Below are 26,572 nucleotides of genomic sequence, written 5' to 3'. Positions count from 1 at the left end.
TTACTTCACTGAGTTTGATGATACTAGTTTACTATTTGCTTGGCTTTGTTAGTGATTAAAGAAAGAATGGATAATGCACCACTGAGCTATTAAACTTCATGATCTAGACGTGTGCCGTGACAATAAAAGGCAGCACTATTTCTTTCTATAAACGCATCCGTACAGGTCCCCAGTTTCAAACGTACAATACCCTTTGATTTTATTCCGATATTCTGTCATCTGGCAAAATTATCATAAGTATTAATTACATTTGGGGAGCAGGAGTCTGTTATATGATGTGGGATTTAACCTGGGTGTGTAACTGTTGATGAGTTGTTTGTGGTTGTGCTCTCCTTTGTTGCAGTTCATCTGCGGCTGATATGTGGCAAAACAACATTTTTGAAGACCACTGTGTTTTCTTGGTAAAATATTTCGATAGTGCTGTTTAGGTTGTGAATGTACTTTAAGCTTAGACGTGACTTCATTGTGTGGTATGCATGAGTAAATCACAATGGAATGTGTAGGTACATGTGTACAATATATGCTTTTTAGCCATCATTACAGAATTAAAACAAAATTGGGGAGGATCATATTAGGAAAGTATGCACTAGAGCTGGAGGTTTAAAAATCACATTATTGGTATATGGATTTCGTTCAGACATTTGGGCAAAGCATTTGCCTGCACAGTCACTGGATCATGTTCCAAATATGGTATTAAGTTTACTAAGGCAGTGTTTTAGACAAGCCAAGCAAGGCATTGGCCACCTCGCATTAGAACGTACTATGTTAAATTCAGTTTGTAAAACACAAATAGTATTTCTGGGGAATAAGAGTGGTTATGTGTCAGTAGAGCTTTATTAAATAAGGATGCATATGTGTCATTCTAGTTTTCCTGCCTGCACATTAAGCACTTAAAGTGTAGTTGCAGTACTATAAAATTGAATGGCTTTACAAGTTTGATAACGTTGTGGGGGGGGGGGGGGGTGGAGAGGGAGATTCAGTAAATGTTTTACTGGTTGCTTGAAGGAGGGAATAACTCTTGTAGCCTACAACGCTTCCAACAGAGCAAGAACCTTTGAGAGGGCCTCTAGGCTTTCCAATTCTTACAGAAACATCTGAACTCTGCTCAATTCTCTACGTTTCATATGCCCTTCCCCGAAGAATGCCAGAAGTGGGGGCTAATAAAAATGTAGCATGAAGTTTAAAAAGCAGATATTTTCATTGGGCTTGCAAAAGCAGACTAGCATGCTCTAGTCAAAAGATCGTCTGAAAGCCAAGGGTAAGTGCTATGGGAATGCGTGGTTAAAATGGTGCTCTGATTTACATACTACAGCAACTAATAAACTTATTGATTCAACTCACACATTTCACACCACTTCCTAGCTGTAGATTGCGGTTGAGAAATAGTTATTTATTTTGCTGTTGAATGATTTGCTTTATTTGCACTGTTTACACTCTACACGGAAGACAGCAAAAAAAAAAAAAAAAAAACATAGCATCGAAGTAAATCTACAAATGAATCAGTTCAGCTCAAACTCTGTGCTATGAACCATATTCAATTTGACATATTTCTACTACCACCCGTGTGTACCATATAAATACTTTTAAAGAAATAGGAACAAATTAGACTATATAGCAGGGTACTATAGAGGGGATAGTACCATAAACAGAAAACTTGACATGGCTATTTCTTAATGGTCGTTATTTTAACAAAAATAACTTTGTTGTAGATTCGGTAGAGCATTCTCATATTAATATGGATCATTCTAGGGTGAGTAGAAAAAAAACTAATTATTCTAATATCTATTTTAACTGAAATGTATAACATGCCCCTTTTGTTTTTAGTTTGTATTAATAAATATTAGCATTGGGGTCTGGTTATTATATTTAAGCTTCAGCGCACTCTTGTAATGAACCCTCCCCTTAGGGTAATTTAAGATTCGGATTCTACCCATTACAATACAAAAAGTATTTCACGTATTCTCATATACACCACTCTGCTTAAACATTGATATTTCTAAACAAATGTACCATTTTAAGAAAAGTCTCATTTATATTTGCATTCAGTAAGTAGAAAGAAAATAAGCAAAACAAAAAAAAACCCAAACCTTAAAATAAATAAAAAAACAATACACATACTGCAGATTTTTGTTACATAAGGTCTATGTCCATCATTTCTTAATAATTAGTTGTAATACAAATTAAGACGGTACTTAAATTTCAAAATGGCATGAAATCGCCCATTTCTGCTCCCACTGAATATGTTTCAGACTAAATATAGTATAGACTATTTTAATATAATTTAGCATTCCAGAACTTGTGATATACATATGTGCGCGCACACACACACACACACACACACACACACACACACACACACACACACACACACACACACACACACACACACACACACACACACACACACACACACACACACACACACACACACACACACACACACACACACACACACACACACACACACACACACACACACACTTATATGTATATTGTATATACACTTATATGTATATTGTATATACACTTATATATATATACACACACACACACACATATATATATATATGATTTTGAGGTCGAGCTAAGATGAACCTTTTGCATACGAAACTGAACTGGGAGGGGTTGGTGTTTAGAACTGAGCTTCCATTGGCTGCATGCATTTGCCGTGGTGCAAGGGTATCTCTAATCATATTCAGCATGTTTTGCACAAGAAATGTCAGCCAGAAAGGAATATCTGCTCTCTTCGCCAAATTATTCCCCAACAATGTCATGCTCGGGGAGTCCTGCTGCAAACTCTTTTTTGGTGGACTCTTTGATCAGCGGTGGCAGAGGAGAAGGAGGAGGTTACTACCAGAATAGTGGGGTCTACCTGCCACAGGCGCCCGATGTGTCTTATGGATTGCAAAGCTGTGGACTTTTTCCAGTTTTGAGCAAACGAAATGAAGGTATTCCCCAAAGTAATGCGGTCCCCACATCTCAACCCTATGGGCCAGGGATGGAAGTCTGGCTAGATGCTCCAAGGTCCTGCCGTGTGGAGCCATCTGAGAGTCAACCAGCCACCTCCTGCTCCTTCCCACAGAACATTAAAGAGGAGAACTCGTATTGCCTTTATGATTCAGACAAATGTCGTAAGGGTTCAACTGCAACTGATCTGTCTACTTTCCCAAGGGTTATTTCTGAGGCTAGTAGCCCTATCAATAATGTGAGCTCTGTCCCAGTACCGGGCTACTTCCGCCTATCCCAAGCATATGGCTCTTCCAAAGGCTATAGCGCTGGGCAAATTGTTGCTTCCCACTTTACACCACAGCCCCAAGTTCGTTTTGATACGCCTCTGTCTTTGTCTTCAGTGCCAGCAGAAACGGCACGAAAAGACAACGAAGACCCGTCCCCTAGTAAATTGCCTGGTGGCTCCCAGTTGAGACAAGAGGAGGCTCATACTTCTTCTGCTGCAGAACAATCCTCCCCGGCTCCTTCAGAAAGCAGTAAACACTCTCCTGAGAAAGAGACAGTAGGTGAGCACTGAAAATCAATGATGAAAATGAAATTACATCACAAAGGAAAGGGGGATTTAACAAGAGATCATAGAGGAAACGTCCTTTTTATTATCATCCTTTGAACTATTTAATAATTGGGCGTGAGTATGTCATAAAAATGATGTCCATCCTAAAGTTTACACCACATGCTTAACTATGTGGTTTGCTTTGTCCTAGACAAATCTAAAATCCACTATAAAAATAACACCATTATTTATAGTGTTCCCATTCAACTTGCTTGTAGGCACTATTACATGCAACGTATTCAAAATAAGTGACAGTAAAATACATGGTGTATGTACTAATTAGAAATAAGGTGTCTTTGAATTGCTTAACAAAAAAATAGGACATTCTGAAAGACGGAATACCTAGCAGAAAAATCTCTCGTTGATCTGCTAATCAAAATAGTTGGTACTTTTATTAGATGGCTTCACGTGATTCTTCACAATAACCACAAATATCAGACCTCTCTGTGAGAATACTTCACGATATTGAATATTCCTACTTGCCAGCCTAGTGTATGTGTGTGTGTATATATATATATATATATATATATATATATATATATATATATATATATATATATATATATATATAAAATATGTGTGTGTGTGTGTGTGTGTGTGTACATGTGAGTGTGTGTTTGTGTGTGTGTGTGTGTGTACCAGAAACGTAAAATAACAATACATTTCCAATTCTATATGTCCCCCTTTAGCTTTGAATGTTACATTTTCTAAGATATTCTGTTTTGTACGTGTTTATTGCAAAATACACACTGACACAGAGTAAAACCTGTACCGTATTGGCAGACGTGCAACTGTCATTTGTGGTAAGGCTATTTAAAACAAGCCTTTACAACGTGTCTACTAAAATAATGAAAAAAAGTTAGTCAATGGGTCAATAAATTATTTCAAATATAGCAGAGAAATATATATATATATATCATGGTGTTTGCATGTATGTGTGTGTGTGTATGTATTGTATATATATAAATATATATATATATATATATATATATATATATATATATATATATATATATATATATATATATACACAACAAATATATGAAATATGTACATGTGCTTTGTTCCATTTTTCTTAGGTAATCCAAAAGGTGAAACTACTGCAAATTGGTTAACTGCTAAAAGTGGAAGAAAGAAAAGATGTCCGTACACTAAGCATCAAACTCTGGAGCTGGAGAAGGAGTTCCTATTCAACATGTACCTGACTCGAGAGCGTCGCCTAGAGATCAGCCGCAGTGTCCACCTCTCAGACAGACAAGTTAAAATCTGGTTTCAGAACCGCAGGATGAAACTGAAGAAGATGAACAGAGAGAATAGAATTCGAGAGCTCACAGCTAATTTCAATTTTTCTTGATGAAACTGCACACCTATGCAATGTATCAAAGAGCCAGTATAGTTTCACTTTCCATTATTTATCTGCACCAGTATGGATTGAGAGTTCTATACATTCTCAGTGTGTCCACCATTCTACCTTATTTTCTTGTTAATCTAGGGGGAAAAGCCATAGCTGCGAACATTTCTTTTATATATATATATATATATATATATATATATATATATATATATATATATATATATATATATATATATATATATATATATATATATATATATATATATATATATATATATATATATATATATATATATATATATATATATATATATATATATATATATATATATATATATATATATATATATATATATATATATATATATATATATATATATCTATCTTTTTATTTTTTATCATTGTCTTTGCCTAAGATTATTTTTTACAAAGATGTATGTATGTTATCAATAGTACAACTATCCACTGCGATTGTACAGTCATAAAATCATATTTTTTTAAGTTTGGATGCTTTACGTTTGCTGTATTTATATATGGTATAAAAAAAATGTGTTTGGCAAATGGAAAGAATTCTACCTTGAATGTTATGGACAGGCTCTAGAAACTTATAATTTGACATTTTATTTTCTCACTTGGGTCGAATTGAATGCTCCTAATTTGTCCAGGAAAATGAACTAATTTATTCTTCAAGTAAGAATAAGAGTGTCGCTTACGGACTATATAATTTAATTTACTTCTGTATTTTGCTTATTTTTGATAATTTCGTAATGTAGTCTTGTTAAATTGTTGACCTAATTGATTTTTTTGTAAGGTTACCTTTGGTAACACAAGAAAAGCACACCGCTTATGACCATATTTACTTTTGTTGTTAATATGTATTGCATTTTTTTATATTATTTTTTTATTTTATTTTAAATTACAGAAGCTGGTATGCGTCAAAAGCAATGAAAAGGAAATCCGCATTCCTAAAATACTGTGAATTTACATGCATTAATTTTCAAAACTATAAGTACAGAAAAGGTGAACTTTATAGAAACAGATGTGTAAATGTTTATTATTATTAAAAAAAAAAGGCCAATGCTCTTTGAGCAAATGCGTTTTACGTTATTATAAATGTTAGTTCTAGCTTTATGATTTCTTACCTTAATCCAAATAAATTAATATTGTAATGCTGCTGTGCGTGAACAGACCATGTTTATGTTCTCAATGAAGAATAAAATAAATGCAACGAATCCTTCTTTTTTTTTACTTCTTTTTTTGTGGCTGTTTTTTCTTAGGTCCTACTTTATCTTCTCAAGAACTTTTACAACAGTGGTAGTTGGCTAAGCCCCCTGCAATTACTTTAGGAATCTATTTAAATATTACCTAGACAGTCGTAATTTGTCTGGGCCATATAGCAATGGTGCTGTAAGGTTTGTCGGCTTTTGTTCAGTTTTATGACTTGCTAGTATATCTGGATTGTTGCTGTCCTAGTCGAGTGGTTTCAGTTGTGTATGGAACAGCTTAGACAGAGGAAGCAAATACCTTAAGAGAGGGAATTGATTTTTTTTTTTTTTTTTTTTAACCTGAAATGCAAGAAGTTGTTTCACCTCTATCCGGGAAAACATATATCTGGGTTCTCTGGTGACATTGAAGAGAGCCACAAAGGTGAGATTTTCTGCATTGGACGCTTTCTATATTTCACTAAACAGCTCTTTTTTCCCCCACTAATTTTTCACTTTACAAAGATTATTTTTATTTTTTTCGTAACGCTTTTTTGTTGACCGACTGCATCGATTCTGCATCGATTTACAAGGTAGAATTAAAAAATACTATTTTGCCTTTCCCTCTTTTACAATAGGTCTCAGTAGCATTTCATGTAACCCGTTAGTTTGCTTTATGATGTGTTATTAGCATGCTTTTTCGTACATGTTTTAGCTTGCAGTGAGTGGAGCAGTGATCTCATGTGCTCTCAGTGCCTTGCTCTTTGCAAGCTGTGGGATATGTTAGAATTGTCTCTGCTTTTCTTTTTATAGCGGATCCCATTCTAGGAACGTGGAGATCGCGAAAACCCAAATATAGAACAGAACTGGACTGTGGTTTAGGTAGTTTCATGTTGTTGGGGCTCCACCTTTCTCTCTACAACACGAAACTGCCTTAATTACGTCAGTGGAAATCATCAACGCAGGTAGTTACACAGAAGATGCCATGTATATCGAACATATGGCTACCATGTATATACTGTATATATATATGTGTGTGTGGGTGCGTGTGTCTGCCTGTGTGTATCCATATAAAGGTTGATGTCTATATAAAAACAACCTAACACGGTAGTCAACAAAACTAGGATCATTGTTTCATGTGCAACAATTGCATATATTTCCCCCACTCCAGAATATGTTCAAGGTCAGGGGCAAACCAATATTTTATTTCTATGTGTGACTCCGGTAGAAAATGCTTAATTTGTCCTTGTACCAGCGGTATTAATTGCACCCTATTACATTCAAAAAGGTGACGTGACCTATTATTTCTCACAAATGTGTGTATAACACAAATAGGTGCACACTGCTCACTTAAGTGTGCTGTTCCAGTGCACGCAGCTGTTTCTAATCTGATACAAGCTCCTTGAAAACTGCTAAGAGAATGAGACTGTGATTACAATAATGCAGAGACTGGATGCAATGGGTTCCTGCTCACAAGGCCTCGGTTACGATCATTATTACAATGTGTCCAGACATTCCAGAGAGCTGAACCACCAACAGCGACATGTGCTGTACAAGAAACCAGACTCCTGTGCAAATAAACCCAACAGAGACTGCAGCAATAGCATCTTATCTAGGTATTAAAACGGGTTTTCTATTTTCCAACTAAACCCCAAATCCACGGTACAGTGCAATTGACAGAACATGTAATAGGCATTATGCTATTCAAAAACAATATACAGTTAACTGAACAATAACACAAATTGTTAGTAAATTGTATAGTATTTGCGTGTTTACAGTTGTTCTGAACCCAATATATTCCACTATTATGCAATATACAGAATTCAGGGGAGAATATGCAACGTAGCAAAGTAAGCTGTCATTAAAACGAGGAGTTTTTGTGTGTGTATAGGGAGCTTGGTATGAATGGATACCTCCTGTAGCTTTAATGCAGACTTCATTGCAGTTGTATGAATGTTTAGATCCGTTGCGGAAGGATATGTTTCTTTAAATAAAGAATGAAAAGTGTTTTTCCAAAGTCAAAGTCCAAATGTCAGTTCAATGTTAACATTTTTTTTTTCAATTTAGGTGTGATTTGGTGATATGTGATTCAAGTGATTGAAGTCAGATAGAAACAAATAAAGGACAAAAACATGTAATTAATGGTGCACCCGCTTGTAATTACAATCCAGAATGTTGTAGTGATTTAAGGAAACTCTGCCCCAAAAAAATAATCGTTTTTTGGTATATACAATTGGTATCCATTGCATCTTTAGCAATTTATTAAATATACTTACATTACATTTCTTACAACTGCCTTTCTGTCTTTGTTATTCGGATTAGATTCTTCTATAGTAAACATGTTGACATGGGCAAAAATTATTCATAAAGATAAATATTCCAGTGCCTGGAAATAAGGTGCTGAATCAAAATGAATATAATTTTCTACACACTACATAATAAAGCAATATGTGTTGTTTTCTTCATTGCTACATGTGAGCTCTGAGTAGCACAAAATGGCTGAAATGAAAATATGACGATTTCAATAGAAGCGTTTTATTTAGATAGTACATGAAACATTAATACAGTTGTACTATTTGTTTCCCATGACTTCAAAAAATGCCAAATGCATTATATTGTTGAGGACAATATAAATGCAGGTTCAAATAGTCATGGATGTCCTTATCATTTAACTAGGTTCTGGTTTGAAAAAAAAAAGACTTATGATCCATAAAGGTTATGCAATTTCAAAATGTGCACACGCTTATATTCGAGGTTACAATTAAATGATTATTTATTAAGATAACAAGATAACAACTAGTACTATTATGCACTAAACAAACGTATATATATATATATATATACACACACACATATATATATATATATATATATAGGTACTGATATATATATGTGTGTGTGTGTGTGTGTGTGTGTGTGTGTTTGTGTGTGTGATTTATTGACATTCTTGCTATTTTACTATTTGGAAAGAACTGTGGGTATTCACGTTTACAAAACATGGTTTTGTCAGATGAATTCATAACAATGGACTTGATCTGGTGGCTTTGCTCAGGGTTTAGGCACTTAACCATCCGCCCTTATTTATTCTAATACGCCCAGTGATGATTTACTAAATACAATCATACCATGCGAATGTGAATTCAAATTCAATGGAATGAGTGTTTTATGTTTGTCTTTTTATTACATTGCTACATATAAGTAAATTGGAGTTAATATCCGTTGCAAATACTTTTTACTACTCTCTTTAGCTATTGCCAACACTATTCCACGCCCTTATTTTCCTTCCTTTTATATCTGTGAAATTTGTTTTAATTATTGTTATTTTTATTGCATCAGTTTTCTTCAGTAACCAAGAGGAAGCAACATAGATTGCAGTAAATGAATATTTAACATTTATAGTCTGAAACTGCATCAATGAAGCACTTCCATGCAAACGTGTATGCTTCAGCACATTTAGATAAATATGGCTTATTTATTGTCTGTGCTGCATGTGCATGCATTTGATTGTAATTATTGCTTCTAATAGATGCTGCTAAATATATTCTGCTTATTTTGTTACACAGTTATTCGTATTTCTCTTGTATACAAAAGAGATTTATAGATCCTGTTCTTGATAAAGGAACGAATTTCTTTTAAAAATTTTAAGATACACATACTGTTTTTTTAATGTTATTTCAGGAAAGTACTTTTCAAACGATAGGATGTTGTTATATTTTAAACCCTTTCTATGTGTCGCACTGTGTGATAAGACTGCTATGGGAATATGAAATCTGCTCATTTGCACCATGATTGGAAGACTCTCTGGATGTTATGGCTTCTTGTATAGCTATTCACTGCCGAACAGCTCTGGAGACATGTACATTAGCATTTGCATTTTCCGTCACATTGATAGCAGTGATCTATAGAAGTTGGTATTACATGCTTGTGAGTCCACAACACAATGGCAACATATAACCATTTGAAACACGTATGTTTTCACAGTATTAGAAAACACCGAAGCCAAGGTAAAAATCCGGTATTATTTAACAAACACCCGGAACAAAATCTGCATAAAAAAAATAATGCATGCTCCCAGACACCCCCTATGCACAGTTTGTTGCTTAGCTAACTTTGCTTCTTTAAGTGGAGTATATATTTATGTATGAGTTTCAATCAACGAGTTTCTATGGAGAATACCTACATCCTACTGTGTGATTAATAATGATGTAAAATAGTCCCCGACAAATGGTAGCAATGCCAAATATGATCTTTTAATCTTAGTTGGCCACAATTAAAGGGAACTTTATAGTATAACTCAAATATCCCTTTGCATAAAAACATATGGCTTTGCTATAAAATATTATGACTGGAAAACACTGACCCATTAATAGCCTGCGGACTGATTTATACCTTATTGTTCTGCTGCACAGTCACATGGCCCAAACAGCCAATAGAAATGCAGGCTGTCTTCAACTTATTAGGTGACTGTACTTCTTTGTAGGACCAAGTTGTTACATGAAATCTGCAGTTTCATAATTTCAGGAGGTCCTGCTCTGTTGAATAGCAATGTCGACTTCAGGGACTCTCAGCAATTATTATGTGGACTCTTTCATAATTCACGAGAGTGAAGATCTTGTCCAGTCTAGATATGCTTCTGGCTCCCTGGCTCAGCCACCAAGACAGGCAACATTGGGCGAGCACCCTGAATTTACCCCATGCAGCTTTCAATCTAAAACTTCAGTTTTCAGCAGCCCTTGGAACCCAGTGCATCCTCAGACAGCTAATAATGTTTCCAGTGTGTACCATCCATATGTGCATCATCAGGCACCAATAACAGCTTCCGATGGCAGGTACATGCGTTCATGGCTGGAGCCTATGCCTGGATCATTGTCTTTCCCTGGCTTACCTTCCAGCAGGCATTACAGTATTAAACCTGAGCCGCTCGCCACCAGAAGAGGTGATTGCACCACGTTTGATACCCATACTCTTTCTTTGTCTGAGTATGCCTGTGGCTCCCCGGTTGACAGAGATAAGCAAAAGAAAGACGGGGCGGTGGAGGAAAACAATGGGGAAAATGTAACAATCGCTGAAAAGCCTCCGATTGACCCAAGTAAGTGTTCCATAGTTTATTCCGCGTACCAATCTATGTCAGTATTACTTAAACAAGCAGGTTGGAAATTCGTGGGTCTAATGCTATGCAAATTAGGCTGGTGAAGAATAATCATAAATCTAGTTATGTTATGAAAAGGTGGGGACGTCATTTTATGAATTCAGCACAATTACAAGTGGTTAAATGTAAATAATGGCATAACACCATAGATTTCTAAAGAAACACGTTGTTTGGTTTTGTTTGCAATGTATTCAGTATTTAAATTAAAACAACTGACAATGTTTTACATTAAATATTTTATTAAATACATTGAAGAAAATAATTGTATTGCAATGACATTTCGACTGCCCTGACAGAAAAAAACGACATTAACATAGATGAGTGTGTGTATATACTGTATATATATATATATATATATATATATATATATATATATATATATATATATATATATATATATATATATATATATATATATATATATATATATATATATATATATATATATATATATATATATATATATATATATATATATATATATATATATATATATATATATATACATACACACACTAATATACTATGTCTGATTTCTTTCCGGAATGTGAAACATATGGATTTCAAAATCAATTCAGAAACAATGAATATAATAGAAAGTAGGCGTGGGCTAATATTTGCTGCCAATACTAGCCCTGGAGACCTGCAAGTGTTTCTATTTGTTATCGTTTCTTCTGTTCTACATGCAAGTAATGATATCAATGGATCGTAGATGTAGGCACATTGTATCTGATTTGCTAATATGGGGTATAACATTGTATATTACTTTTAATCAATTCACCTTTTTGTTTATTTATTTTTAGGCAACCCAGCTGCGAATTGGCTACATGCAAGATCAACCAGGAAAAAGCGCTGTCCATACACCAAACACCAGACACTGGAATTGGAAAAAGAGTTTTTATTTAATATGTATCTTACAAGGGACAGGAGGTACGAAGTGGCGAGACTACTTAATCTAACTGAAAGACAAGTTAAAATCTGGTTCCAAAACCGGAGGATGAAAATGAAAAAAATTAACAAGGATCGATCAAAGGACGAATGAATGTGACAAGGCATTTATACAGCTTCCCTGACAAGCAATGCTACTGTATCAAGGCCTCATTTTTCTCTGACAATATCTTTATTATTGTAACTAATACCAGTAGCACCACAATCTTGGTTTGCCACTGCTATCAAAGAGGTACTGTATTTCTTAAATTCTTTGATCAACAAAGCAAAGGGGCATTAAGGGGTGGTCTGGCATAGAAATCTACCTGTTCGTCTTCTACAAAAACTACCTTTTCATTGTGCACAACGATGACTGTATAGTCTAGCCGAGATGTAGTTAATATTATTTGTTATTTTTCTGTGCGGCAGAACAAGTCTGCTGTAATACTTGAATGATATGTCTTATTGTAGTGACTGTATTTGTGACTCAACTTGTGTGCTTGGGTGCTGTACACGTTCTGATTGTTTAAGCTAGGACTGAATTGAACTCAGGTTGTTTAATATATAAGAGTAGCTGTAGACTATAGGCCTGCGATGTTAATTGTCGTTTCCGTATTTAGACATCTAACATATTATTGTTAAAAGTAATGTCCAATGAAGCTATCAAGTTTAAATCTTGGGTGTTTGGCAATCAAAGTTTCCAGCAATTCGGACTTACGGACTTTAGTATGCACAATTGAGTATACTGTTTATATCAGCTGTCAATATAATCTATCTATATATATATATCACACACACAAACATTAGACAAAACCTTATGAGGTTGGAAAGTGTGTGTGTGCACCAGTGAGCAGATGTCAGGGTTTGGAGCTACAGAAATATGTGGAAATGCTGTACTATCTACAGCTTAGGTTATATTCTACTTACATAATATGACTCTCACTGTCTTGAATTTAAATTTATTAAGAATAAATTATAAACAATAAAAGTAAATTGGGTCATAGTATATTTGTATCTCTTTAAACAGTAAGAAAGTTAATTTATGCAGAACATACTCTCTATATTTTGCAATAGTTTACCTCATGGCCTGTTGACCAAATTGTTGTGTTCAAATTATATTTATCGTTTTTTTTTTGTCAAATAAAATATATCGATTTTTTTTTTTGGTTATTTGTGATATTTTTCTATTGATTTATTTGTTTGTTTTTATTTTACCGAGCAACAATCATATGCTACAGCATACGAGTATACAACATAAGTAATGCTTTATTGTGGGAAGATGTAAACCGACTATTAAACGAGTGAGCCCTTTCTACATGCCTAAAAAAAACATGCTCTTAAAATTGACTTGAAATGATCCTGTGTGATCCTTGTGTGTACAAAGAGGGCTTTATATGAAAACACCCATATGATTATAACCTTGAGGATAAGCCGGTCGATATGTCAATCGGTAACAAAACAGTTTTCTGGGAATTGCTGTGAATCCAGTTCATCAACCAATAATTTTAGCTATAAGAGTGTTTCTTTTTTCCTTGTCATCAGAAATGAGACTAGAAGGATTTTGGTTGGCACATTATGGTATCTGTGCTACAGTATGACACTAAATTAAGAACTTTAAGGGGACTTGTGCAGAAGGTGCTTTTAAGCACCGAGAAAGAAATCCCCACAGATATTTAACAATGCTAGGCAACAAATAAACAACACAAGAGGCAAAAGAAAACAGGTTTTTTTGTAAAATGCACAAATGAAGATTCGACTGATATACATTTTTTTAAGTGAGCAGAAAGAAAAGTGAGCAGTAGCGAATTACCCTATGGTTATTCCAGTCTTCGGAGGCCATCCTTTAGTGGAAACATTCAGACTTCAATTTCCTCCCATCTTTGTAAGCCAATGTACCAGAGTTTGCATTCTCTAATGCAGAGAAAATGCATTGTTGAGGGGGGGAGGAGGGTAGGGGGAATGGAAAAACAAGTCAGGTCGTCTCTTTAGACTCAAGTCCTGACAGAGGATGTTGTTTGGAAAATTCAGAGCCATATAGGGCAATAAAAGAAAATTACTGCTGTAACCGTTTATGAGGTGTAAACCGCTGCAGGGTTTAGGACAAAACCTAGACGAGGTGCACTAGTTCTACAAGTCTGCCTAATTACAAGAGTAAATGTTGTATTTTGTGTTAAGGAATCAGTGAACACTTTTGGTTTAATTAATAAAACGAGAACTTTTAGAGAGCAAGAAAATGCAATTGCCTTTTGTAAAAAATAGTAATTGCAGTTTGTTCCGGGGAATAGGATGTTGGGGGACGCCCTCTGTTGTTGCAGACAGAATGAAACTTCAAAGAATCGACACTAAAAGTGTGTAATAAATGGCTGGTCTGCAAACTGTCTGGAATTCGCCTTTTAATGAGTTTATAGCTGTCCAGCCGCAATTTAGATTTTCTACAGAAGCCTTTTCATTTGTTTTGTCTGGCGGATTTAGATAATGTGCTGAGCGGAAATAGCCAACTTTTATTATTGTGCAACTTTGAAAACCCAAGCTTCGTTGTATAACCTATAGGTTCTAATGTAACTATAGTTGTTGGATGTTGCTATTTATCTTCCTAGTGTTCAATATATTAATAGAATCCTGGGGAAGTCCTGATAGGAAAGGTTCCATGCCTGTGATTGTCTGTTATTCCAAGTCCCGTGTCAATTTCACGTTCGAACAGCAGATGGCAGTATTATCCCATTACAAGATCTGAAACGAGGCTTGAATCCTGAAAGGACCAAAATGTTTATCTGATTAGTAAATAGAGATAGATTTAGGTAAATATTTTTCATGTCGAATTTCTCCAGCTTTGAAGGGCCTGCTATATCAGTAACGGACTAAATGACAAGTCCCCTTTTCAGAATTGGCATTAAAAGACTATAATATTACTTTCGTAAATCTTATATATCCCCATTGTTTATTGTTAATTTGGTTGGAGTAGGTATTACCCTTTCACAGTCAGATTTCTGTTAGACTACACATTTAGACGAATGTTTTGAAATCATATGCACATCCATATTTGTTTCTACTTCTCTCTCTCTCCCTCGCTATTTTCTATTTCTCACTGTTTTTCGTTGGGCATGATCTAGTTATTCAGGATATTTCTTAGAATTCCCCCACAATGAAAATGCAAGGATTTATATGGTGCAGCGGTCATTAAGTGCGGTTGATAAGTTTTGATTTGGAAATTTCACAATTAGTAACATTCACAAATGTTCAATATTTGCAAATAGTTTTTTTGACATGTTTCCTAGAAAATATTTTCTAGACGATTTTTAATTACATCATTATGGAACTTCTCAAGTAATCTAGAACTGATTACATTTATCGGAAAAAATGTTCTTACGGAAATAGTTGTTTTAAGTAACCATAAGCATCTACCATTGTATTTTGTTTGTATTTCATCTACATAGGAATATGCATCCCAATATGTATGTGCTATCTTGAGGAATTATACTTTCTCTAATTGACTGGGGTATAATGGTAGGATAAACAAAGAAAAAGGGAGGTCGTAAAATATTAAGATCTACATTCATTCCCTCAACAACAAAAAAAAGATATTAAAAGCAGTTATAATTCCTATACAGAATTGAATATACGTTTTCCTTTCCAGAGCGATAAAACATCCAATTAACATAACCACATCTGGTTTGCCAAATAAAAAATGTAATCTTACACCATTTTGTAAAACTAAAACTGTATAGATGCAGAGTTTTCGCTATTCTATTCGAATTTGTAATGAGCATCGGGCACCTACAATGTAAAGATACTGTGCTGTAAACAATCTACTCTTCTTTAAAAATACAACTACTAAAACCACACACTGTACACTAATTATTTCCTTGAATATCCTATGTCTGTGCATGCTTCCTTATTGTTTTGTGCTTTATTTCAAAGACAAATTAGTTTCTATGAGTTAATTACTTTAAGGGCTCTTAACTATATTATCTTTAAAATGTAATGCAAATTATATAGCAACTTGTAAACACAAGATATTAGGCTCTCCTACATTTTCACCATCATTTTTACGTACACTGTGGGCGCTATATACATAAAGATATACATGCATACATTTTACAGCGTGTGCGTGTTCTTTATTGGTCATACATTGTGACATCATGAGAGGAATAAAAAGCTTTTGAAAACTGTATTATTATTTTCTCCCTATTGCAAGGTTATTGATACCATATGCTTTCTACATTTACAGGAATGTAAAATGTGTATACATCAATCGTTTCGAAACTACTTACGTTATTAAAGGTATTATTACAATTAATAATAGATTACTTTACAGTTCTGTGGTATGCATTCTGCTTTTTATTAAATACAAAAAGATGCAGGTACCTATATATATATATATAAATATTATTTGATTCATTTAATGGCTTAATGACAAGTCACTTTAGCTTCAACATTTCAGATTTAGAAATATCTTGGGGTACAGAATTTGTTTTACTCATGTTTATATGTTTTACGGATGTAGGCCCTAATACTGCAGGTATTTTTTTCATGTATATTTATTTATTGGTTGGTTATATTTAATAAATGTTTCCTTGTTGGTCTGCTAATAAAACATATGAAAATAAAAATGTTTACATGAGTCTTGGACATTGTATTGTTTTGCCTTGTTATTTCCTTTATAAAAAATGTAATTGCCATTTTCTATAAATGTCACATTCCCATTTGCCTTACAAAATCACATACTCAGTATATCTGTAAACTACCGATGCTACTATTTCAAATACTGCTATTGTGTTAATAGTACCAGTTATATCAATAAATCTATATAAATATAGAGAGGCCCTTGTTTAAAAATAGTTATCAGCAGCTGAATGTATTCTAATGCACAAAACATTCTGCAAGGGATCTTTATGACTATACAAGCCGTGAAAATATGCTGAAAATGCAGAGATTAGCTCGTGGGAAGCTCTTTGTACAACAGAGAAACAGACTATATCATTTAAAGTAGAATTTCCGGGCAATCCCATTGTAGCTTTTCTACTTTATGATGTGCAATATAGCAGGGTTGTAAAACCTATCTTTACCACCGTTCCTTGTCTGGGAGAAGGAAAGTCATTTTACGATGCGTTTGATGAGAGGACGTTGCAACATTTTGAATAGAAACTATTTTTATTTTGTTTTGTTGGAGTCGCCGTGTTGAAGAAATAGGGTTTATTCGTGTGAAGATTCTTTTCTCAAGATCAAGCAAAAGAGGTAGGTTACTGAAATAATACACCTATTTATTAGTAAGTGTGTAATTTAAATAATTGTAAAATAAATCGTCAATCAGGAATTTTGGACATGACCCAGTCTTGAAACATATTAGCATACACCCTGACAAATATTGCTTAAATATTTGCCATTTAGTTTGGTATTACATTTATTTATGTTGTTGAGGAAAAAAAGATTATTTGAAAAAAGTTGTAGCAAATGGCATTCAAATGTTTAGTAAATATGCTTTTTTTAATTCGGTTTGTGTAGAATGCAACAATGTAAATATTACAGAAGAGTATCCGAGAAACATTTTAGTGTAACACCACACCAATGCCATAAATGTGTTTGTAAAGAAAGCAGAATTAATTTGTCTACTCTAGATCATTTTATTTACATGTTACACGTTGATGCAAACTATTTTATTATATTATGCATTCTTCTTTTCCCATTAAAGGGTGGCCTCTAATTAGGACGGTTTGCCACAAAATATATGCATATTTCATTGTATAATTTAATTTAGCTAATAATAATAATAATACATTCAACTATGTGTATTAAGGGTCCCTAGCTCAACATTGAGGCAGTAGAGCTAGATATTTGAATAATCAATAGACATATTCAGTAATGATTGGGTAGGAAACATTCCTAACGTTAATAAAAATTAAAAACGCAGAGTACACAGTAGACTGTATTATTGCATTCTGCGTCTGTTTACATGCTATGCAGTTTGCATCTAATTAATGCAATATCCCCCCTCCCGCCCCCCCAATGAGTATAATGAACACATAGGTTTCTTTTAAAATGTATGTTTGGAGGAATGAATGTATGGGTGTTTTTTTCCTGCAAAAACAGCATATTGCGATAAACACAGAGCTATCCCACCTGTGATGCAGGAAGAGATTGGATGATATGGTCATATGGTTGGTGATCACGTGCAGGAGGCAGCTCAGTGCAAAAGAAAATGGGGTTTTGTGTAAATCTGGGGGTTTAATGTTATCATATATCAAGCTACCTCGTAAAACCGACACTGAAGCCTACCGGACAACAAATCACAGGTCAAAAATATGAGTTCTTCGTATTATGTGAATGCTCTTTTCAGCAAATATACGGCTGGGGCTTCTCTGTTTCAAAATCCAGAGCCTACTTCTTGTTCCTTTGCTACCAACTCTCAGAGAAGCAGCTATGGACCCGGCACCAGTGCGTTTGCATCCTCCATGCCTGGCTTGTACAGTGTGAACAGCACCATATATCAAAGCCCGTTCTCTTCCGGATACAGTCTGGGTTCAGAGGCGTATAACCTGCACTGCTCCAATTTTGATCAGAACATCCCGGTTCTCTGCAATGATCTAGCTAAAGCCAGCGGTGATAAATCGGATGAATCAACCCTGCATGCCCAGGCTGAGAGTAATTTCCGCATATATCCCTGGATGAGGTCTTCTTCAGGTATGGGTAGGAGCAAGAGGGGAGGGAAAAGACTATATGGTAGCCAAGTAATGGCAAACCAGCTATTAGGGCAGCCTTTGTGGTTTGGATTATAACTGAGGCGCCATGGTGTAGGAGCCCATGGCATTGTATGTAAATGAGCACCATAAAAAGTTTTTATTGCCCAGTTGATGTGAGATATGCTCGTCATTTTCTTATTTGTATTGTCAACTATGCTTAGCTGTATTTTTTTCCCAACATTTATAATGTGTAGGGAAACCTGGATTTCCTAGTCAGTTTACTACGTGTAAACTGTATTTTATATCAAATGCAAGTTAGGCCATGTGTGTAGTGTATAATAAAACGTGCAATATAAAATACGTTTTTTTTTAAATAAAGTTTTATTAGGCATTTTCTGGTCTTTTATCCATTCCAAACGTATTTCTTTAATAATTGTAAGTCACAGCTGCAGTATCTGCATTCAAGGCCGCTAACAGACAATATGCAATATAGACCTATATCATTCAAGGTTATTTTTGTTGCCCACTTTAGACATTCATGGGCCTTGATTATAATTTAGGGAAAAAAATGGTAATATGTTGCATTCATTTTTAGTCTCCAAGCAAAAATTGCCATTCACAAAATCCAGGCCTTTGTCAAAACCCTTTAGCAAATAGCACAGACTCGCGATGTAGTGCAATAGGAAATTATCCAAACCTGTTAATATGTAGTGTCACTTCTCTAATATCTAGGTCCCGACAGGAAGCGGGGTCGGCAGACTTATACTCGCTACCAGACCCTGGAACTGGAGAAAGAATTCCACTTTAACCGCTACCTAACACGCAGGAGGAGAATAGAAATTGCCCATGCCCTGTGCCTCACAGAGAGGCAGATCAAAATCTGGTTTCAGAACAGGAGAATGAAATGGAAGAAAGAACACAAGGAAGACAACACCAGCGCCCCAGATGCAACCGAGGAAACATCAACAACACCAACACCAACACCAACACCCACAACTTCTGATGAAAAAGTCAAGGAGGACGAATAAACTGCTATTTGTACAAAGCAAATTGTACAATGGGTATTTGCACGTGACAATTGTCCTGTGAAAGCTCTGTGGAAATGCTCCAAATATATGTTTTTCTTGAAAATCTTGGTTAACTCAAAGGCCGTAGAAAGTCAATCAGGAGGCAGATCAACCACTTGCGATATAGACTACACGGAGAAACAAAGACAACATTGTTGGTTTATTCACATAACATTCACATACAATTCACAGTTGTGGAAGAAGGAAAAAAAAAAAAAAAAACCTCTTTGTTTTATGTAACTCGTGAAGGAAAATGTGTTGGATAGAGTTTGCTACATGTACAATTTTAAATTAACTACCTAAATCAACAACATTTTTACAGGCGAAAGTGCATTAGACTTAAACTACCTAGTTAGAGAACACAGTGATTTCCGCCTAATTTTACATTTCAAACATAAAAAAAAAAAAGATTGTACTAGTGAAAATAACATGTATCAAAACGACCACTACATATGTCATTACTTAATACTACCTATTAAAAACTACCTATTTTGTGCTCTGCTGTGATGCTATGTATTAGAATTGTATTAAAACCGTGAAGATTGCATAAACATGTGTGTTATAGATTGTTTTTTTTTTAAACATTTCAAGTATCAACAGTAAAAGTGTCAATAAAGCACCGATGATGTAAGACTGAAATGTAAAATAATATGTGTATGAGTCTGTTTCAGTACAAATAATCGTCTCCCTCATTTCTATCCATCCGAATACATTAGTTCTTATGTGTTTGCATTGATATTTGAATGGTAAAGTGACCACACTATTTGTACCCCAGGGTTTCTATTCGTGCACATTTGTTAAAGTTTAATCGTATGACACCTTATTTTTTAAAACATTATCTCTGGAACACTTGATAAGCTTGAGCTATATTATCATCTTGGAAACTTTGTAGCATGGGATATTGTAACAGAAATAGATAAAATCCGTTTGAAGTTTGCTCAGCTGCGTTTCTGAAATTGTATGTTACAATGTGATAAGTGTTATTGTGACTATTTTAAATGTCGTTTATGCGTTGTATTAAAATGAATATGTATAAAATAGGCATCAAAGTAAACATTGTTCAAGTACCTTCCATAATGTATATATATTTTTTTGTTACAGATAATAAAATCCGTAATGTTTGGTCACTTATTGTCTTTCTTCTTTTACTATATCAACCCTAAAATAAAAATGAGATGTAAGCATAAAAATATTTGGTAAATTAACCTGCACAGACTAATGTGTGGGTAGAAAATGTGTTTTATTATAGTTTCTGGTTATAACAGAAACACACCGTTTTATAATATTTACATTGAAATGGTTAGTAATTTACTGTATTTGTAAATACCCTTTACACCATGTCAATTCTAAATATCACAATGGTGCCAGAAATAAATACATCACTATAATTACTTATGAAAAGCCATGTTAATACATAGAATGCCATTAATATATAGGAAAAGTATAATAGAAACACAGCAAGCAAGTACACAAAATCACGCATTTTAATAGGACAACGTGTTAGGATATATACCACGCATAATTTTTTTTCTATAAGAAAGCAGCCCCCTTTTTGCTTTAATGTTTGATTGAAATCAGTATATAGATTTGATTCTACAAAAAAAAAAATAAAAAAAAATAGTGGCAAGATGTGTTGAAACTCAGGCTGCTCCTCAGTTAAAATGGCGACTTTCTAAGACCTGCCTCTTCTTAGTGATGAGGCAATGGCTATAAATCCGTTGTTGTTTATGAAAATTTACAACTTTGCAATACAACTTTATGAGTTGCTCGGTTCCTCCATTGGCCGCCGTTGGTCATGTGGATGGTAACCGTGAACATGAACTTTTTTTTTTATAATTCCCCTTGCGAGAATAGAGCTGCATTCTTTTGCTCAGCTCAGTCCTGCTTCGGATCTCTCTGGCTCCCAACCACAATACATTTGTTCTTTGTAAGGCAATAGTGAGCAAAGTAAGTGGAGGTTGGACACAGGCAGCCGCCTGGAACACAGGTCGAGGATGGCAATTGTCGATTCTTCCGCTGGAAGGTGTGGCATTTTTTTGGGATTCAAAGCACTGGAGTGGCAGATTTTTCAACTTGCAACCTGGCTAATTTCCTGCTTCTTCTGGCACCAGAAGGAGCTCGATCCCTCTCCTGCGAAGCCAAAGCGACAGCTGTCAAAGTGGCAAGGATTCCTGCGAGCCAGGACGTAAAGGTGAGAGCACATATTGCAAGGTTGTATACAAAACGCTGCATTCGAATAAAACTTTACAAGTATTGACTGTCGGTTCCAAAGCCAAGCCAAATGAAATTCATTCAATGAATGTTGGCATTTTGCAATGTACCTGTCCTATTTACTTGCATGGTTTGTTTTTATTTTTTTGTGTGTTCTTTTTATTGTAGGTATTGTTGAGTTTATTGTTTAATGTTCTCAGAATGCTAAAATGAATTAAAGGCAAATTGAATGTAGATTTTATTTTAACCCGCGTTACCCAATAATTAATTATCCCCAATATATATATATATATATATACATACATACATACATACACACACACACACACACACACACACACACACACACACACACACACACACACACACACACATATATATATTATATATATATATATATTATATATATATATATATATATATTATATTATATATATATATATATATATATATATATATATATATATATATATATATATATATATGTACAGATGGATAGATAGATAGATAGATAGATAGATAGATAGATAGATAGATAGATAGATAGATAGATAGATAGATAGATAGATAGATAGATAGATAGATAGATAGATAGATAGATAGATAGAAATATATATATACACAAATATATAGATACACAAATATATAGATACACAAATATATAGATACACACACACATACATATATATATATATATAATATATATTTGTGAGTATGTGTATGTATACATATATAATATTCTGAAAACACAATATAGGTCTGTTTCACCACTTCAAGTGATAGTGTACTAATGAAGGTCACTTTGCTTAGGTCCTGGAGAGAGAAAAAAAAAGAAACTAGATCAGACATATTTGAAATAACTGTTTCATTGTTCGATGAAAAAACAGATATAGATATACCTAACCGAAACGTAATTTATATAATGCTCCGTGTAATTGATCGTATTATATGTTCTTGCTTTTATATATTTGTGCCTTGTTTACGCATTTTTACCCACGGAAAATATCACTTCGTTTTGTTTTGAAATGTTTAATATTCATTAGCATTAATTAAGTGTGATACTTGACTGATTTGGACGTTGCACTAGTGTTGCTTGTGGTCTGATAGTTGATGAAGTATAACATTTGCATTGCATTGCAGTATCTGCTTGGCTGCATTGAGTGTAGGATTTATTGCTGTGAGTGAAGAGGTTCGGTGCTGCCACTGTGTGGCGGAAAGTGGTATACACCAGTGTAATACAGGACCCAAATACTGTTAAAGGCTATCTTGGGTGGTTTGCAAACATGACTAATTAAACATAAAGATGAAATGTTTGCTAGTTGGTAACTTGACTGTCACTTTTAAATGTTGAAGAGATTCATTAGTGTATGTGTCTACATTAGTAAGCAAATACAGTATGGATTTATTTGTGTGTGTATTTTGCCAGCAATGAAGTGATACATATAAAACACAGACAAGCTCATTGTATATATTTATATTTGAGAAGTCCACAATGTGTGTTCTTCCAGGTAGATGGAAGCGTAAAGACATTCTTGTCATATGGACAGTGAGTTTCAAACAATCTTTAAGGAATCGAACAGTTCAGCACCTGCTTACACGGGTTCTATGCTTGGAGTCTATTCTATGCAACATTTATTTGACTGCATTAGGTTTTTCTTTTTGTTTGTTTTTTTTACTGGGATACTTGTTATTATTTACTATGTGCGTCTGAAAATTATAGGTAGCCACTGGAATGTGGAAATATCGTGTTCCTGTACATACCTTTTATGTTACTCTAAAAATCATAACGTTCAACATTATTTTCTTTGCCAACCAAAATGGCTGCTGCAACTTGGATTTAATTGTTAAAACAGATTCCATTACTAAGAACTAGGATGAAAAGCTAAACAGAAGGGGCAGTGTTTTTTAACCGTTGATCTATCTGAAATTCCTGTCACATATCACAGGCCTCCAGTCAATAATTATACGCCTAAAATAAATACAACGATACGTTTGTATCCAGATTGTTTGCCCGTTTGGATACTGTATTAAAAAAAATACCAAAACAAAAAAAGCTCAGAGTGAAAAGCTTGTATTCTCTATTATGCCAACATTTAACTATTTATAATCCCTTCTTCAGTAAGACGTATTTAGTTTAAACACATGCAATTACACCCCAATGTTTCTTTCTAGCAGACCAAATATAAAACATTACACATTAAAAAAAAAAAATACCACAAAATCTACATTTAAAATGTTTTGACGACAGAGGAAATTCCTGATGTATGATCACTCCCATCCTGCACTTCCTAGAATAAAAAAAACTTGTCAGAATTATTGTATGATTCTACCTCTCTACATGGGGATATTAACAATGTTTTTTTAAATATCTCAACCAAACATCCTGCATACTAAGAAAACAAGATCATGCATAGTTTAATACATGTCACGTGCATTTATTTTCCAAATCACTCTGAGAGCTTTATTTATAGACAACCATTAAGGGATTTACAGCCTCCAAGTTTTAAATTCTTCTAAACCATTTACTGGGAGATTTTTATAGTCCCAAGAAGGGGGTAAACTCATGCCTGGACTCTCAAGTATGGGCCATAAAACTAAACGCACAGTCAGATAAGGGAAGGTTTTTTAGGTGGAGACTGGATTCCTTTAAAGCCAGTGTTAGATTTTTTTTAGAGCATGAGTGTTAATTACCAGGATGTACAAACGTTGAAATAACAAAAAACATACAGTAATGAGTGTAACTTCTGGGTTTTCTTTTACAGATGTTTTTAAAAAATCTACTAATTTTAACAGTACACGATGTCTGGTTTTAGATAAAGCTCAATGTTTAATTAAATTCTGGAGATGTTTTTTTTTTGTGTTTTTTTGCTGTGCTGGCAGAAATGATCTGTTTTATGTATTGTAGAACTTCGTGTTGATATATGAAACGTGAAATAATGAGCCATGAGAATAAAAATATACATTTAAATGGGCGATTTGTATCTTTGTTTTGCTAGGCTTCAGTAAACGACAGCAATACAGAATATACTATTTTAATACAATCCATCTAATATTAGAATCTTCTTTTTATACAGGAACAAAGGAAAACTATATTTTAAATATTCATATTTTAATAGGAAGATAGTATTTTTATTTCTTAAACGTGGAATGCATTGTTTTGGCTTTATGATCAGTCTGGTGATAGATACAGAATATATATATATACAATATTATTTCACCTCGAATTAGCCTAATTTTGTGTTGTCAATAAATATGCAACGCTTTTGCCAGCTTTCTAAATCGAGAATGACTTCGTTTTTCTATCGAATGGCTGGCACAATAAGTTAGACCGTGTAAGGTATATTAGATAGATATATAGATATATATATAGATAGATATATAGATATGATTTAAGTCACATAATGATGGTAATGTGCATTGTGTAATAGTACACTAAGATGTTTATTGCAGGCAGTAATCAAAATGCATCCAAAACATCCCAAGAATGTGCAATGCAGCTACACTTTTATCCTATATGTGTATTATTGGAATACATGCGTCTCCAGCTCCTTGTTATTAGGAACTTTGCTGGCTCAGTCACTGAGTCCCAGGGGAGAACCATCACAAGTCCTTCCTATTGGCTACTGAGTGATCAGCTGCTTAAATTTGCCTCTGTCGCTTTTGGCGCTCGGCCATCCAGAAACAAACCAGTTCGATGACTACTAATAGTTATAGCCAGATGTACTAATACACAACAAATCACAGTACTAGAGAGTGTAGAGCAAATGAGTTCCTACTTTGTGAATAGTACTTTTCCTGGGAGCCTGCCTAATGGACAGGACTCGTTCGTGGGGCAGATCCCACTTTATTCAGCTGGGTATGATGCTTTGAGGCATTTTCCAGGTTCTTATGGGACAACTGCACTTCAAGATAAGACTTACTCATCATCACCTTGTTTTTATCAGCAATCTAGTACGGTTATTGCCTGCAACCGAAACTCCTATGAGTATGGGGCGTCCTGTTTCTATTCGGACAAGGAGACCACTAACAGACCTTCGTCAAATGGGGCCAAGCAAAGGGCTCATGGTAGTGATTATCTTCACTTTTCTTCTGATCAAGAATACAAGTCTGCTAATGTCCAAAACAAGATTTTAGATGAGGAAGGCAGCGACCGGAAGTATAGCAGCCCTGTCTATCCCTGGATGCAGAGAGTGAACTCTTGTACTGGTAAGTCACTAATATATGCAATGAGAAAGTGAACTAAATAATTGAAGACAAAAACAAAGGTAATAGTGGAAGATTATATTGTTCATTACAAACACTATATATATATATATATATATATATATATATATATATATATATATATATATATATATATATATATATATATATATATATATATATATATATATATATATATATATATAAATAAAGACGGGAT

The 26,572-nt window shown here is 34.3% G+C and overlaps 4 protein-coding genes across 7 annotated transcripts in view; all 4 read left to right on the top strand.

Moving 5' to 3' along the window:
- The first annotated feature begins 2,694 nt into the window (after positions 1-2,694).
- On the top strand, positions 2,695-5,071 carry HOXA10 (homeobox A10). Its single transcript, XM_075589106.1, has 2 exons — positions 2,695-3,515; positions 4,642-5,071. Exons 1-2 carry the CDS (start codon positions 2,717-2,719, stop codon positions 4,914-4,916), a joined length of 1,074 nt encoding a protein of 357 aa, XP_075445221.1. The 5' UTR covers positions 2,695-2,716; the 3' UTR covers positions 4,917-5,071.
- Positions 5,072-9,760: 4,689 nt separating this feature from the next.
- Positions 9,761-13,352, top strand: HOXA9 (homeobox A9). Its single transcript, XM_075586842.1, has 2 exons — positions 9,761-11,207; positions 12,071-13,352. Exons 1-2 carry the CDS (start codon positions 10,664-10,666, stop codon positions 12,307-12,309), a joined length of 783 nt encoding a protein of 260 aa, XP_075442957.1. The 5' UTR covers positions 9,761-10,663; the 3' UTR covers positions 12,310-13,352.
- Positions 13,353-18,351: 4,999 nt separating this feature from the next.
- HOXA7 (homeobox A7) lies at positions 18,352-21,065 on the top strand. The gene is made up of 2 exons (XM_075586841.1): positions 18,352-18,872; positions 19,604-21,065. Exons 1-2 carry the CDS (start codon positions 18,494-18,496, stop codon positions 19,897-19,899), a joined length of 675 nt encoding a protein of 224 aa, XP_075442956.1. The 5' UTR covers positions 18,352-18,493; the 3' UTR covers positions 19,900-21,065.
- Positions 21,066-21,678: 613 nt separating this feature from the next.
- The window catches only part of LOC142487451 (homeobox protein Hox-A6-like), a 41,919-nt gene continuing 37,025 nt past the window's right edge, over positions 21,679-26,572 (top strand). For 2 of the 4 annotated variants that reach the window (XM_075586831.1, XM_075586829.1), the window contains exon 1: positions 21,679-22,129. Coding sequence is in view for 2 of the 4 variants with exons in the window: in XM_075586834.1 (XP_075442949.1) it covers positions 25,914-26,355 (442 nt within the window). In the remaining 2 variants the exon portion in view is untranslated. Of the gene's footprint in view, positions 22,130-25,320; positions 26,356-26,572 lie in introns of those variants that run through there. The other 2 variants (XM_075586835.1, XM_075586834.1) reach the window with 2 other exon arrangements.

Source organism: Ascaphus truei, chromosome 2 (assembly GCF_040206685.1).
Source record: "Ascaphus truei isolate aAscTru1 chromosome 2, aAscTru1.hap1, whole genome shotgun sequence".
Taxonomy (NCBI): domain Eukaryota; kingdom Metazoa; phylum Chordata; class Amphibia; order Anura; family Ascaphidae; genus Ascaphus; species Ascaphus truei.
This window is presented reverse-complemented; position numbering and strand designations above follow the sequence as displayed.